At 37.2% G+C, this 16,316-nt stretch overlaps 1 protein-coding gene across 6 annotated transcripts in view; it reads left to right on the top strand.

The window, feature by feature from the left end:
* SLC1A2 (solute carrier family 1 member 2) overlaps positions 1 to 16,102 on the top strand; it is a 92,181-nt gene extending 76,079 nt beyond the window's left edge. For 5 of the 6 annotated variants that reach the window (XM_017809909.1, XM_017809901.1, XM_017809939.1 and 2 more), the window contains exons 10-11: positions 3,271 to 3,502; positions 6,970 to 16,102. In XM_017809909.1, coding sequence (XP_017665398.1) covers positions 3,271 to 3,502; positions 6,970 to 7,044 — 307 coding nt within the window. In that variant the 3' untranslated portion in view covers positions 7,045 to 16,102. Of the gene's footprint in view, positions 1 to 3,270; positions 3,503 to 6,061; positions 6,133 to 6,969 lie in introns of all 6 variants that reach the window. The other variant, XM_017809932.1, reaches the window with a different exon arrangement.
* The last annotated feature ends 214 nt before the right edge of the window (positions 16,103 to 16,316 follow it).

Consider the following 16,316-nt stretch of genomic DNA (forward strand, 5'->3'; position numbering starts at 1 on the left):
TGTTGTGGTAGCCCCTATGATCTAATGAGCTATTAAAAATGATGCTGCTGACATTCCTATTTTAAGAAATGGCACACAAGCCAACTTTTGAGCAAGCTTTTGCACACACAAACCAGACCTAAAGAATAGCTGAAATGAAATGTCATAAAAAAGTATTTTCTTTACTTACAAACCTTGTCTTCTTCCATTTCTTTAGATCATTAAATAACATTACAGCAGTATTTCTAACAGAATGTAGAATAGAAAGTTAATAAAATATTTAAGATCCAATTCCAGCCACTTTTCTGGAACCCATGTGTAAATGCAACCACCACATAGAAATATTTAGAATAGCTCTTTTATAACATTTGAATTTCAGATAAAGAAAGCTTTTAAAAAATTTTCTACTCTATGAGTTTTTCAATATTTCTGATGAAAGCAAATATCATAACATCAATTGATTTTACAATACTAGCACCAGCTGTAACTGTGGTCTTACCAAAACTGATTTTGCATGATTTGCAATTTATGGTATAGCACAAAGACAACTTCTTATCAAGTCCTTAAACTTGGCAGTCTGGCCTTCAAAAGGTTTCTGTATTGACTTCTTCTCAAGTCTCTCCAATATCTAGAGATTAGGCTGCTCAACGTTTCTCCCTCCCATGCGTACATACCCAGCGTAGGCTCTTTCACCAGGCAAGTTTACCAATATTTCACAACTCTTACAGTCTCTCAGTTTAAAACCAAGCACAACAGAGCAGTGACATTTAATAGGTCAGCAATCACATGCCAACAGATGGAATAAAACCAGCTTACTTTGCTCTAGCCAGAAGCTGGGTACTCTCCAGATGTGAGCTGACAAGCTTAGCAAATATCGGTGGTACCAGATTAGTGGTATTTTGCAATAGAGAGGAATTAGGGAAAATTAGCTTGGACAGCTTATCCGGTATTTAAACCTTCATTCTGTAGCTCAGAAAAAGATTGCTTCAGTTCTGACTCTGTTCCTTGGCTTAGATCTAAATTCAGACTGTTCAGACCTGGTTGATGTCTGGTTGTTATGAACAGGGTCTAGACTGCAACCTTCCTCCATTTACTTTGTTTACATGTCCCAGTGTGCCTGGAATTAATTGATTTGTGTAAACAGAAGAGTAACTACAGTTGCCTTTGTTCTTCTTAGGGTGTTCTTTGGCCCAAAAGAGGTCAGTGGCACTTTGCTGTTGATTCCTGACAGCTGAGACTTTGTCCTTTCTGTTGAAAGGAACTTGTTTCCTTTGGCTCATGCAGTATATAGCATGCTCTGCATCAGTGTGCAGTTTGTATTGCTGAATCTCTTGGCTAGTGGTACATGTATATGAGCCTGAGTATATCGTCAAATGACCCTTTCAGAATTTGAATTGTGCCTCAATTACATTTATGTACTCTCCATCTTGGTGTTTTGGCATCCTATACTACCCTCTGTCATCCGGCAAATTCTTTCAAAATGAATTCTTTCAAAATTCAGCAGGTGTTCTTTTTGTGGAACTATATTGCTGGGTTCAGTGTAATTGATGGCCTTAATTAAAATTCACGCTCAGAAAGTCTTATTTTCCTATTCAACTTCTCTGACCAGGTTTAAAACACTCTTCATAGGCATGGGATAAGAACTGTATGAAGCATTTCATTTATGTGAAGCAAAACTGGAAGAAAGTTTTCCTCTTATAGGTTTGTTTGTTTCTTTCTCAGGGGGATTATTGGAGAGGTTTTTTACCCCCTGTGTATTCTTTTGATGCAAAAAAAAAAAAAATTAACTGCTTCAGCTAAGATATTACACCATGAAGTCCAAATATGTAGGCATGCTAATGTTGAGAGAGAGAGAGGAGAAATTTGAATGGGACTATAGTTGCACAGCTGAGAAAGGCAGATTTACAAATGTTTTAAAATGGGCTCAAAAGTTTGTAAGGCCACGAATAGGCATATATAATGAATCTTTATCAGTTTGAGGTTTACATATTTAGCTCTTTTTTTCTCAGTGTTCTACAGGAAAAGGAGATGTCACATAAATCTGGTACTAGAAATACAAGAAAGGTTGTTCTAAAATTAATCACTGTCATGGGAAATGAGGTCTTACATACTGGTTTTTCTGTCATTTGGCAAATGTCCACACTGTTCAACCTGCCCATTTTGTGTAAATGAATCTTGATGAATGTACTTCTGAGAATTATTCAGTGTAATCACTTCTCTGACCTGTTTGACATAGCTAGACTCAGTTGCTGTATGTTGCTTTAAGTTGCAAACCTTGGTCAGAAGGGTTTAAGGAGTTTTATGTTTAGTTCAGATATGAAAAGACAAATTAGACTGTAAACTATTTCAACAGATGTAATACAGCCTACCTGCAGTAGGAAAGATAGCAGGACCCATCTCCTGTTTTTGCAGAATTTTGGGCAGGTTTGTGGCAGAATTTTGAAATCAGGGAAAATGCACAACCATGAGCTCAGTGTTGACAGATAGAGCCACACTAAAGACAAGACAGCAGAAAGCTGGCATGTCTATGCAATGAAATCCTGTCCAGGAAGCACTGATGAACATATTTGTTTGAAATTAAGCACGTTAGCCTCAGTTGGCACTCTCCTACGAGGGGCACTTGTTACTGAAATGCTGTCACAGGCTCATTATTTTGTAGGCCATGACCTATATTTGGTTTGCTTATATGCCAAGCTCTGGCATGGAGTAGTGTGAATGGGCATGCTGCCACACTAACAGATGGCCATCTGTAAAGATGGTGCCGGGAGAGGAGCTTCAATGGCCTGAGCATTATGGAGATATTTCATGCATTTTTGTTCCCCGTAGTTCGTTCACTGAGAGTAAAGGGAGAAGCCATTTGTTAATTCGTACCAGAAAGGAGAACAGCTCATTAGATCCCAAATCCTTTTCCCTGGCTGCATTAAGGTCGGCGCTCTGATTAAACAAAGGGCGGTGGTATGTGGACATTGAAACCTCCAGCTCCAGAAGCAGGCACTGGGGAGATCTCAGTCAAGCTGCTCTGCAGTTTGGCTGTGATCTAGCACACATTCTTTGCCAAACTCCACGAGAATGAGCAGCTGGGACATGGGAGGTTGAACATCCTCGCTGTCTGAACAAGTCCCCTGGGAAAGCAAGCTTTTTTCATTTCCCTTGAAAGCTCCCATCTCTCTGTTCAACAGATACCTTAACTTCCTGAAACAAGTGCAGTAACTGTGACAGTAACAGGGCTGCCATGCCCTACTTTTTCTTCCTCTCATGCCATTCAGCCTCTGCCTTTTGCTTCTTTTGTAGGGACCGGATGAGAACGTCAGTCAATGTAGTGGGGGATTCTTTTGGTGCTGGCATTGTCTACCACCTTTCCAAGGCAGAACTCGACACCATTGATTCCCATCATAAAGGGCATGAAGACATTGAAATGACCAAGACTCAGTCGATCTATGATGACATGAAAAATCATAGGGAAAACAACTCAAACCAATGTGTTTTTGCAGCTCACAACTCAGTCATGGTAGATGAGTGCAAGGTACCTTTCACATTTATGGATATTGAGACATGTATATAGCACTGCATGCTTTATTTTATCTTATTTTTTAACCTGCATGTATTTTTCAAACCGTTCTGCAAATAACAATGTGACAGCAAGGTTCACGAACCCCAGACATTTTGAATGTGTTTGAGCAGTTCAAAAGATGGTTTTTTTGCACTCTTCTTAAAACTTGTCATTTGATGGGAAAAAATCATGTACATTGTTTACATATCAAAAGGCAAGATGCAGCGTATTATGGGATATGCCAAGACACAGAGAATATGGCATCACCTTCTATGGACATTTACTTAATTTTCTATGGCAACAGAGAACTTAATTGCCAACCCAAATGAAGGATAGCTGCAATTCAGATACAGCTGTTGTCACTTGCTGACTGCCTTCATGATATGCTGTTCAGAGATCGACATGTTGAATGCACTTTAGCATCAGAATGCTCCTGCACTCATACAGCATGCTCATGCTTCGCTTCGCACATCGTTCCTTCTTGAGTCATTAAGACACAAACATTGTATTCTCTCTCTAATCCTTGCTGTAACTAACGTGGGATATTAATAGTAATAATAACATCTTGATCAGAGTAAAGTGAGCTTGGGAAACTCCACCAGTTGAATGAGAAAACAGTTGGGGAGATTAATGGTTAAAAGAACCCACAAGAAATGGTTATGATGGTTAAAAGAACTTCACAAAGAACCCACCACTAGGATGGGGCAGTTTAAGATCAGGAGAGAGCTTTTGAAAAGGAGGAGAAAGAAAGTGAAAATAAGATGGAACCTTTAATTTCACAGTCTTTTTTTTTATTTATTAACACTCCAGTCTGATGCCAGTGTCTTTGAGACAGTGAATTTGCCAATTGGCCCACCTTAGCCAGTTATCCAAAGAGATTCTCTTGTATCTTCCAGTTGCCACAACTGAGCCAGTATCTAACTGTGAATGACTGCACTAAGTTCATTAGCTCACCATATATTTCAAAATATAAGTCCTATTCTATCATTTTCACTTGTCTCTAGCCTGGCTGGAAATGTTCTTTAGAATATTTTTTTTTCCTAATGCTTCATTCTTGATAATGTAGGCCAAACCTGAACTGTCAGGGGGAAAAAGTAATACTGAATTCAGAAAAAAACCCAGCTTTCATCTTCAGTTTTTCCCTGAATCTTCCAAGGTTTCAGTAAAATTATTTTTTTAAAAATGAAAACATACATTTTATTCTGACATGGCTCTCCCCTTTCTCTTCTGGCTCACTCTTTTTCCATGAGAAAAATTAAAAAAATAAATCTGAAATGGAAAGAGAATACATGATTACACAAAATCGAAAATTGTCATTAATTTATATTTCTCAAAAAAGGGAAGGACACAAGAGATTAAAATTTGAAGGAAAAAAGAAACTCTCTGAAGAGAAAGATAACATTTGATAAAGGCTTTTTTTTTCATTAAAAATAAGCATGTACACACACCCCTTTTTCGGATAACTTCCTTTAGAATTTTTGGAAAAGTGGTTTTGAGTTAAATAGACTATGCTAATTTCAGTGGATTTAAGACAAATTAAGCTACCATATAGCAGTCTTGAATCACATTCATGGAACTGAATACTGATAATTTTGTCTGCTTCCAATCTCTCAGGTTTGCACAGAGATCCAAGTCAAGTTAGAAAGTTGATGCAATCAATATTTTCTAGACTTTCTTTTCTCCTTCAGTTTCTCTTATCATTTCCCTCATTTGAAGCAGTAGCTTGCCTCAAAAACATGGATTAATAGTGCACTATGTCATCCTAAGCACACCCTTTAATTAAAGTTTTGGACCAAGGATGTATGAGCTAGAAGTGTTTGTCCTTTTTAACCGTTTTAGGTTTGCTCTGCTTGCAATCTCATTTTGCACTTTTAGACTCATGAAAGAGCCAGTCTTTACTGGATTGAGCACAAAACTGACTTTGAGCAGATCACTTCTCTTGTCGATGTGTCTATCTGCAAGCTGCCAAAAGGATGTGTTGTTATGACCTAATTGATAAGCTATGCTGACATCTGCAAAACATTTGGATCATGTTGAAGTACCTGTACAGCTCCTAAGTGTTAGACTAGCAAAGGCAACAGAGAGTAGGATTTGGGACTTCAAAATATGCAGCCGTTAAATTTGAAGAGACAGCTCTTCATCCTGTCAAATGCACTGGTGGGTTGAAAAGCATACTGCAACTCTGGTCAGGATATGGAAAAGCTAATCTACTAGCATGTCCTTTCTGTTTACTTTCTGTAATATACTCCGTGTATAACACTAGTACCTTATAATTTTGCATGGTCAATGTACATAATTAATAATTAGTTTACCTTTATATGGGGGTAGAATGGTTGTTATTGCATGATATTTTTGTATTTTTTTTATTACCACATTTCACATGACTCTATGTGATTTTCATTTCTGAATAAGCTGTTCATTCCTGTATTTGCATGTTTCCCACTTTCAATGATCTAAGAAAAAGCTTGACTTTGTTTCAAAAATCAGTGCATTTTGTCATGTTTCCATGTCCCAATGCTTCCATGCATCCTGTTTATCCAGCATGGGGAATTTCAGCTCTGTCTTTAAGTTTTCATTTGAAGCTGAGGATGTTAACTTACAAGGTAAGTTAGGAAAAAGTAAGCCATCCATTTAGAATTAAATGAAATATTTTCTCACATTATAAAGATCTAGATCACTTTTGTAAAGTTAAATTGACATTTTACCTTTTTAATTTTTTAAAGTCATTTGGCTGGAGATATCTTTCTTGAAACATGAATTTATTTACAGTGATTTCTGGAATGCAAAGTACAGTGTTTACTGTGAGTACCAACTCAGGTTGGTAGATCACTACAGGTGTTCTACCATACTTAAACCTAAAAGTTTTAGCACTTATCTTTACAGAAAAGAGCAAAGTTTTGTGGTACTTTTTGTGAGACAAATATAGCATTACTATGAATTTTTGATCTGGCTATACCCCAAATCTTTCACTACACTGTTACAGTGGTATGATGAACAATACTTTCACAATATGTCTTTTCTTCCATTTCTTTAAAGGTGGTGTAATTGTAGGTGAGTTAGTATAGATACACATCTATGATTATTCAGACCTTGCATATTTTTCATGTCCTTGCATCAGTTGTGCAGCTTTGCTAAGGAATTCCACTGAAAAAAATATGACTTTCTACGTTTAAAAAAAGTAATCTGTCCTTGAAATAACCCAGAGAAATCTATAATATTTATTTAATAACATTTTTCTACTGCTAATGTTTTCTAGTCAGTATAACAAATGAACAGGAGTCTCAGTATTTGGCAGTGTTATGAATGCTGAATAAACACTTATTTAATAAGTTGTGGTGTATGTAATTCCTGCAAATATCATGATCTTCCATATGAAACATTACTTTTCTTATCAAAGTGCCTTGGCCTTTAAGTCGGTTGTTGATGATAATTACTTGCAGGTAACACTGGCAACCAATGGCAAATCTGCAGACTTCAGTGTTGTTGAAGAAGAGCCTTGGAAACGTGAAAAATAAGTGAAGAGATCCCTAGCTGCATCTTTAATAAGCCCTGAAGCTATCTTCTGGCAGAAGATATCATGATTAAAGAAGATTTCTCTCTTTTTTTTTTCTATTTAACATCTACAATTTCTGCTTACTTAATTTTGTAAATGAAACTTAGCAAAGATCTCATCAAATCATTGTAGTGTCTTTGCCAAGCAATGATCCATAACCATCTGTCTCCCTTGTGTTACTGTTTGGATGATGCAGCTGGAGAATACTCCATGCAGTGCAATGTGCTCTCACCCACTTTCCCTTTCATTCAAGACACAGAGAATGTAAATGCTGCAAAATGGGAAGATCAAAGTGCCAGTACAGTTCACTACAGGGACTCAGGGTCACAAATATGAGAGAAACATAACACCACGTAAGCCTTCAAGTCTTTTGGTGACTCTTGTGGCATACCTGATCTGTTTATCACTGTATGGCTAAAATATCTTTTGAAAACGTCCATAATGATTTCTATTTCTTTTAATAATTACAAGCACTGTACTTTTGTGCCTAGTTGTACTTCAAACTGACCTTAGATCCAGGAGCAAGATTAATGTATAGAAGTCAATAAGTTATCCCAGACATTATGTTAGATCAGTACGACTAATAGTTAGCATCAAGAGAAGACCTTAGATTTGTATGTGCATGTGGTATGTTTTTATCAGATGTCCCAGGGCAGGTGCAGCCTTTATTTTATGATGGTGCAATGCTCCTTTGTGACCACAGTGCATCATATAATACAAGGCAGTATAATTACAGGGGTGGTAGTTCACTAAATCTGCCTGATGTGCAAAACCACTGACTCAGTTATGGCATTCTTAATCAAAGTAGGTAGTACCTTAATGTTCACCCTGCTCCACTGATCGGAGAGATTTCTCATGTGAATGAGACTACTCCAGTAAGGTACTACTGAGATTGATTAGGGATGTTACGACTGGGTACTTGAGATACAAACAAATTCTGAATCCATTATTCTTAGAGAATTATTGAATGTGATAATCAGTAGCATTTGCTATGAAGTGAAAGCCATCTTTCAAGTATATTATGTTTCAGTGAATGGCTAAATCCTGAATTCATTGCTAAGCCAAATTTCATATAAAGTTAGCAGATTTTTGTCCAGGGTTAGGACTGAAAGAAGACTAAACCAGAATTTCAGGATTTAATGAATTTACATCTCTCTCTTTTTTGCAGAGTAATAAGTCATATAACTCCCTAATGGCAGAGAAATGCTTTTTAGAGTACATGGCATCTGAACTAATGAGATGGTGTTTTGTAAACAGATTATATCTGACTCATCCTGTCAGAAGAAATTACAGTTACAATAATCACCCTGTGAAGTGTTTTTAAAGGTGCTTGTTAATATTCAGCAATTTTAAGATACTAGTGAATGCCATTATACTATTAGCAATGTTCTATAGCAAAGCTGAGCCACATGGCCTTGGAAGGCTCTACTCACAGAACAAACTTTGTGCAATTTTGGGAGAGCTCTCGGAAGTTCTCAGAATGAATCGGAATATGAGCATATGGTGAACTTAAAAATGGCAGTAAACAGAGCTGAAACATTTATGGAAATAGACCATTCAGTGTCTGTGCTCAGACCTGTCATAGGTTTAAACAGGAATAATGTGTTTAACTGTAGACTGATATTTGGCTCTGTAGAAGCTATTAAAATATAAATATGGTCTGCTTTTGTTCATCTGCATTCATATAAATATCTCTGAAAATGCACACCAACCTGAGCCAGCTAAGGCTACTTGCATGGTTAATAATGTGCAAGATCAAGTCCATTGTCAGAGTATCCCTCCTTTAAGCATTTGTTGTGGAATATTTTTCTTACTGTTGTTTTTGTCATCACTTGAATTCCATGGCTACAGTCCTAAGCAAAATGACCTATATAATTTAACACATATTGAACCACTGTGAATTCTGTAAGCCTCTAACATGTATTAAAGATGGAGACCTTTTCCAGAGGCCTCCTGAAGTATCTTAAGGATTTTTTATTTTTTTTTTTGGTGAAAGATGGAATTGTAGGTTATTCAGAGAAGTGGCAGGCAGGTTCTCTTTTCTTCAGCCATTGTTATTAGCATATCCAGAGTTAACCTGCATCTAGCTACTGCTTCTCCCCATTAGCTTTCACTGGGTTGTGTGCCAGAAATGTGCCTAGGATGGTGTGTAGGTACTGTAAAATGTTCCCTACTCTGAGGGTGCTGGCTCACATCAAGTGAAATTTACTGTGACTTGGGTGGTAGTTATATCCAAGAAAAACACATAGCATTTACCCTGGTTTATATCCAGCATTCTTGAGCTGTTTCATGGCACAGCTCACCCCTTAACAGATGATTTTTCATCCTTTTCACCATAGCAGTTTCTTAGCAGCAGCCACAGTGATTGCTTGCCTTTAAAGTAGCTTTAGAAAACTGGTCCATATACTTTTAGCTGTCATTTGAAACTGTTTAGCAGTTGGAAACAAACAGGAATGTCAGCAACATGTGACTAGGCAGCTCCACAAAATTACATGTTGAGAAATGCTTAAAATATGCTTACAGTTATCCACTTGGGATGTATTGTCCTTTGAAGAGTGCTTCTTTGGATAGAGACTAGGGAAGGAAGGAATGCAATAATAGAGAAACCCCACCCACATATGGAAGAATAAATTTGGGTCTTTTGATAGGATTAGAATAGCAGACTGTGATTTTAAAATAGTAATTCTGTAGATAGAGTAACTCAGGGATTTTTCAAAAGATAATTATGATGGTATTTCTCTATTTAAATGTGGATGTGGGAGAAGGAGAAATGTTGGGTTTTTTTACTCATCTACTTGTAGCCTGACTGAATATTTAATATAGTGTTACTCCAGTGCAGCACTGTATTAAATCATCAAAAAGCTTTCCACTTCTGTGGGAAAATGTAACTCACTCTTGGCTTTCATTTCTCAGTTTGCTCAATCCACACGAGGCTGGGTTGCTACTTAACTAAACAAACAGAAAATAACCAGGGGACCATCCACTTCAGTTAATACAAAGTTCACATTTCAGTAGGCAGTGCTGGTTACTTGCCAGCCTCCTTTTAGTTTCACCAGGACTGTCGATGCATTCATTTGAATCTGGCGATATTTTTGTATCTGTTCACAGTGCTGGGGTGGCAAAGTTAAAGGAAAAGCACAGTGGAAAGTGATTTGTTTTCTGTGTAGTTCAAATTAACATTTCTTTGTACATTCATCTCATTTGCCACTCTAGCAGTTCCCCCCACCTTTGTCTGTGCAACTGAGATATCCTTTGGCCTTTGGATTGCTGCCAGCACACTGGCACATGGAAAAGTCTAGACCAGGCAAAGATGCAGTTAATTGCATACTAAATTAAATACATACTTATGTGTTTGCTTTATTCATTTGCTGCTGAAGTTGGCATTCTCTTAGTATCTGTTCATTGAAACTAAAGCATACTCTATGTTAAAATTATGGGAAAGGTGGAGCACTTTGACACTGATCTTGTTTCTTCATTGCTTCCCTTGAAAGACAAAGGCTGCACCAGCCTTTTAAGAAACGTGTATGGGTCTTATACATGAAGATGCTTCAAACAGGAAGGGGATAAGCCATTTGAACTGTATTATGAGATCTACTCTTTCCATTTGAATTGGTGAGAAACTCGGTATGTCTTTGAAAAATTGTTTGCAGTGGTAAAACCTGTGCCTGCAATGCTTTGAATATTGGACTACATGAAACCCCACTGAAATCTGTGGGAGTCACAAGCTTCCAGGAAAAGTCAAGTCCCTTCCTGTCTCTGTTAATTTATAAGACATTTCACAATCCCATCCTAGGGAATAGTCTTTGTTTGCTATTTATAATGAAGTTGATTCTCACATCCAAGAAGATATCTGCCAAGATGCTTCTTTTTTACCTAATTGTTTCTATGCTACAAGTCCAGCACTGAAATTAAAACTCAGCACAAAAATAAGGATCACTATAATTACAGTTTTTTTCCATATCTTCTCTAAGGTACAGCTGATCTCTGTTTTTTCTCAAAGGATGTGGAATTCTAGACTTTATGCCACTTTTAAAGTACGAGTAATATAGATTTCTGATTTGTTTTCCATCACTCCCAGGGTCATTATTTTTCCAGCAGTAGATACTCAGAAGAGCACACTGTTCATCTGAGAAGTGGCAGCATTAGCATTTGAACAAATTTATTCTGGTGACTGCCTGGATTTTCTTTGCTTCCTTGCCTTCACTTGTGTTATTGCAGCCTTGTTGTAGCAACACAGCAGCAATTGCACAAATCCCCATAACTATAGGTAGTATTAAACCTCACCTCTAACATTCATTTCTGTAATTATCTTCAGAAGGGCTCTGAGCTTTAGTATCAGGCTCAGAAGAATCCTTTTGTGGAGATGTAAAGGTATAACTGTTTCTCATTTCATTAAGTTCCATTCATCTATTTTTGTTGCTGCATTTGAATTAATTTACAGAAGGATAAATAAGGGCACTTTATAAAAATGTACTGTAATATTATTCTGTTATGAGCCTGAAGACTGTCCTTGGTTTTTATTACTGTGACTTTTAAAGCCACAATTATGATATTTTTCATCTTAGCTATTGTGATAGGTGTGGAGTCCATTGGGACAGTTAACCTCGGCTATAATTCACCATGTAACACTATATAGAAGCTCCTGTTCCCAGCAGAAAGCATTCTTGGAAAGATGAGTTATTTTCTTCTCTCCAATAATATTGATGACTTTGAAGGAAAAATATTTACCCCATTTCCTTTGTCTAAATAGTGATATATAGAGTGTAGTTTCAAGTACTAACGAAAAAAAAGGAATCATGATACTGAAGTGTCAAAGAAGGCAGTCAAGCTGTAAATGCATTGTTCAGCTTCGCCATGTAATTTTTTAAAATGCTGTGTTCTTGCTCACAATTTTCCTGAAAAAATGTATTTAGTGCACATTCCTTCCAAAGTCATCAGTCTTTTTTCCCACATAGGCGTGAAGGCTGTATCTCTCCATGGTCCTCAGACAAAGCACAGACTCTGCAGTTCTGCACACTTAAGGCGGGACTCTGGGTAAAGTTCCCAGGAACAGTGCCTGGGGACTGTACAAAGGATGCCTCCCTCATTTTTTCTTCTGATCATGTTTTATGTTAAATTGAAATCTGCTGCTACGAATGAATCAAATTGCTGCTGATGCCCAGGTGCTGGTAATTCTTTTACTTCTCTTATGAGTGGGCTCCCTGGCACAAGGCTCTGAGGAACCGTCCCTCACATGTGCCCACCATCTCAGACACATCTTCCCCTGCTCAGGGGAAACTTGGTGGCTCCCCACTACCAGGTTGATACAAATCCTAACACAGATAAAGTGGTTGTGCAGTTGCAAGTACAAGTCTTACAAGAAAGCCAGGTTCCAAACACTGAAAAAACCTAGAGCATATGACTGAGCCACTGAGTAGGTCTCTACTAGTCCAGGATGGAAATAACTGACAGACTAATGTAAGATATGGGGAGACAAGAAGACTTGTGAGATTTATCACTTCACCCAACCTTTGATCCCCTTTCATTTCTAACTACATTCTGCTGCAGAGCCATTGCTGATCGATGCTAGAGCATCCATTCCTTCTTGTCTGATTTTTCAACATTCAGGAGTCCTGCAACTGTTTTTAATGATGCTCTGTGGCATACATCATTGCATGAAGAGAAACTGGCATAGGCAGCATCACACAACCTGGATTGTCTGGTACCTGTATATTGCATTGTACATAAATAATATAGTTTGCAGGGATTTTTGTATCATTCTTTTCCATTCGTTTTCTACAGTTTTTTGGGGACTGTATGCAAACTGTGCTTGCATATTGATGTTGTAGTTAGTATTGTAGATTATAGCATTTCCATGTTGATGGTTTGTATGGATTTGTGAGTTCCTGTGCACTACACATTGTCCTTCTTTCTTAAAGACAATTGCATACACTTCCATCCAACACATCCTGCTCCTTTCTTAAATATATCATATTTCCTATGATCTAGTGTGAACTCTTGCTTGTAGAATGCATTAGAAAAAGCTGAATATGTATTTATAGTATTAAATATTATATGCTCAACACTGATTTAGTTAATAATAATACAGGTTTTAGGGGTTTGTACTTGTTCTCTGGAAACTACAGTGTAGACTGACTTAAATTACCTAGTATCTGTAATTTACAGACACACAAATATTTTCTTATAATATTTTCTATGTGATTATATAAGGTAGGGACATAATTCTCTGAAGGTGATCTATACCTTAGAACAAAACCAGTTTTCATATGACATTTAGGATCAATGAAATATTTCTGTGTTATGTTTAGTGGCAATTTATAGACAAAGCACAAAATGCAAGAAGCAAATAGGAATTTCAAGATGTCCTTAAATGCTGCAGTTCATTATGGAACAATGTTATAATAATCTAATCTGAGCAATCTTCTAGGTTGACTGTCTTGGGCAATCGTCCCTCATTGTAATAATTTTTCTTGATGTTACCTTTGCCAAATCCTGCAGTTCTTTCTTAGGCCCTGATAATGTATATTTGATTGACTCAGAATGCAGTTTTAGAAAAACTGGAGATCTGAGGAGGCAAAAAATATGTTACCAGGTACCCTGTCCATCTTGCTACAAATACAGTGTGTGTGAGTTCAGCCTGTGGAAAAAGTCTATGATCTCACCACCTACTTTTGCCTTCTTGAAAAAGGACCAACAGAACCACCATGGGACCAATGTAATTAAGTAGCATCCATATAAATACCTCTTGCTTTCTTATGTATTTTAAAGAGAATAACCACTATATTTTTCGACCCAGATGACAGTTACTTCTCATTTTGGTCATCCCTTCCCATTAGGCAAATACCTGTTGGCATTAAGGCTGTGGCTATAATAATTTCTACTTAATAAATAAAGAACTGTTTTTAGAGGAATAAAAAAAAGTAATATAAATATTCATAACAACTATATAACAAAAAAATGTTCTATGGCCTACTAGCTCTTTGTGATTCAAAACAAAGCAAACATTGAATAGCAAGGACTGCTGTCTCAGTGTGACTGATACTGGGTATCTCTTTAACGATTAAAAAATCTATGGGGCCATGTGATTCTGCTGAGGTTTTGGAGCCTAAGTTTCTAGTAGATATATAGATGTAGGAAGTGTGTTGATATACCCTTGTATTTTAATCTTTATTGTATTTTAAATCAGATGTAACAGGTATTATCTTAATAGGAATCACAGGTAGAATAGTGCTGAGTTACTAATAGCTGGAAAACCCTATTGATACAATTTTTGACATTTTGTTGAAGCATGATGTCCAGTGCCTCTCTGCACTTAGTGTAGATAATGTAGCTATCAACATGTAATTTCAGTGAAATGGTGTATACAGTATGTGTAGCAGTGCATTAATTTAATTTAATTGGTTTCTATGTGTTGAGCCATAGTAGAAAATTAGACTGTGTTTTGAAATTTTGTTCTACTTTCTGTTTTTCATTTGTATCTGGGTTTGTTTCTTTTTGGCAATTCAACTGATTAGGTTCCATAGCTTAGTAACTACTTTGTCTGTCTGTTATGGAGTATCCAGTTTTGATAACATTCAGAATCATGTATGCAGACAGCTTATTGTAAATATGTTCATTTTAGTTTCCAGCTATCTAACCAGTATTGAGTGTGTTAGAAGCTGCATGTGTGTAGTTCTCTGGCAGTAAATGAAAGTGATCCCAGCATAGATTTCCTGCCTTGTGAATGCACTTGTTATGACATGTTAATGAATTAATGTTCACATGAAGTGATAAGTTTTGTTTTCTTCGTTTGCTTGAAATGTTTGAACTCTTTATCACCAGAAGTTTAGTAAGTCACTGTTTAAATTGGCACAATGAATAAGGGGAAATCCATCTAACTGCATTCCTGTTGGATACCCTGACTGCTTTTGACTCTGTGCAACATTCAGCCCTTAGTCATATCATGGCATCATAGGATCCCTTTGAGTCATTTCCAGTTTCTCCTTGACCACAAATGCCAGGAAAGCAGTGCAGTCCCACGGCTGTGGCTGGGCAAGCCTGCAGGCAGCAAGGGGCTGCCAGTTCTGTCCAGAGTGCCTGCGAAGTCCAAGTAGGAACCTCTATTTCATCCCCTTAGCAGGAACAGTCTCTGAGGAAGATGAATACGCTCAGGGGCAAAGGGGCACTGTTTCTTTCACTGTTAAAAAGGGATATTAACAATTATTGGAAAATAAATGCAAAACTAACAGCTTCTGAAGCTACTGTATTTGTTGTATAGGCCTGTTACCAGAACTCTGTCTGATCATAAAACAGACATATGAACTACAAAGTCAGTGGCAAAAATCTTCTGAAATCAGGGCTGCAGTTCAGATCTATGAGAAAATAAGGCCGTATAGAAAGAAGAAGCTGATTTGTTCCTAGATGCCCTGGACCTGGATCTCAGAAATGTAATCATCCCCTCTAAGCAGAAAGAAATAAAAATCAGGCCCCAAAGCACAGAATCTATCTTGCTTGGTGAGTCCCATCATGATGCTTCAGGATGAATTGCATGCTGGAGTACTGTGTGCTGCCTATTCATCATCCCTTGCCCCTTCTTTAAGGTGACCAGACATGTTTTGCGATCTTTCACATAAAAAGGATAAAAAGGAAGAGGGATAAGATTGGTCTTTTCTTTACATTCAAAAAGTTCTGCAGATTTTGAATTTACATACTGTACAGAATCTATAGCACTTTTGTTTAAAAATTAATGAATGCAGATGATAAAATTTCTCCCAACTCTTGGCTCTGTTCTTGTATATTGTAGTTGGAATGCCTTGTAGACTGATTCTATTTTTGTAGTTCAGATCCTTTCCTCTTTACAAGGATTGTTAGTCATTTGCTTTTAATGCTTTCTTACGGCGTGAACTGATTTCTGTAACTTTCATGTATAAAACAAACTAGACATTCTTTCTATACTGGAAATATAGTCATGAATATAATATTTCACTAAGTGTTGTACCTCTTATGTACATACATCAATAAATGTTGATTCATAATTTTCATCTGTGAGTTTTAATTTCAGCCTGGGCTCAATATGGGAATGCTTTGTGTAGGAGTTTAAATAAAGCAGTCTGGTGTGAGAGGCTGGCTGTTCTGAAAACTGCATTCAGGGTAGAAGATGGACTTGACTTTGCCTAACTGTTAGAAAACCTCACCCTTCACTGTATCCTCCAAATATTCCAGGATGCCGGCTGCAAATGAGCTCATTTCCCAAAA

The sequence above is a fragment of the Lepidothrix coronata genome, unplaced genomic scaffold (assembly GCF_001604755.1).
Source record: "Lepidothrix coronata isolate B3197 unplaced genomic scaffold, Lepidothrix_coronata-1.0 Scaffold1, whole genome shotgun sequence".
NCBI lineage: Eukaryota > Metazoa > Chordata > Aves > Passeriformes > Pipridae > Lepidothrix > Lepidothrix coronata.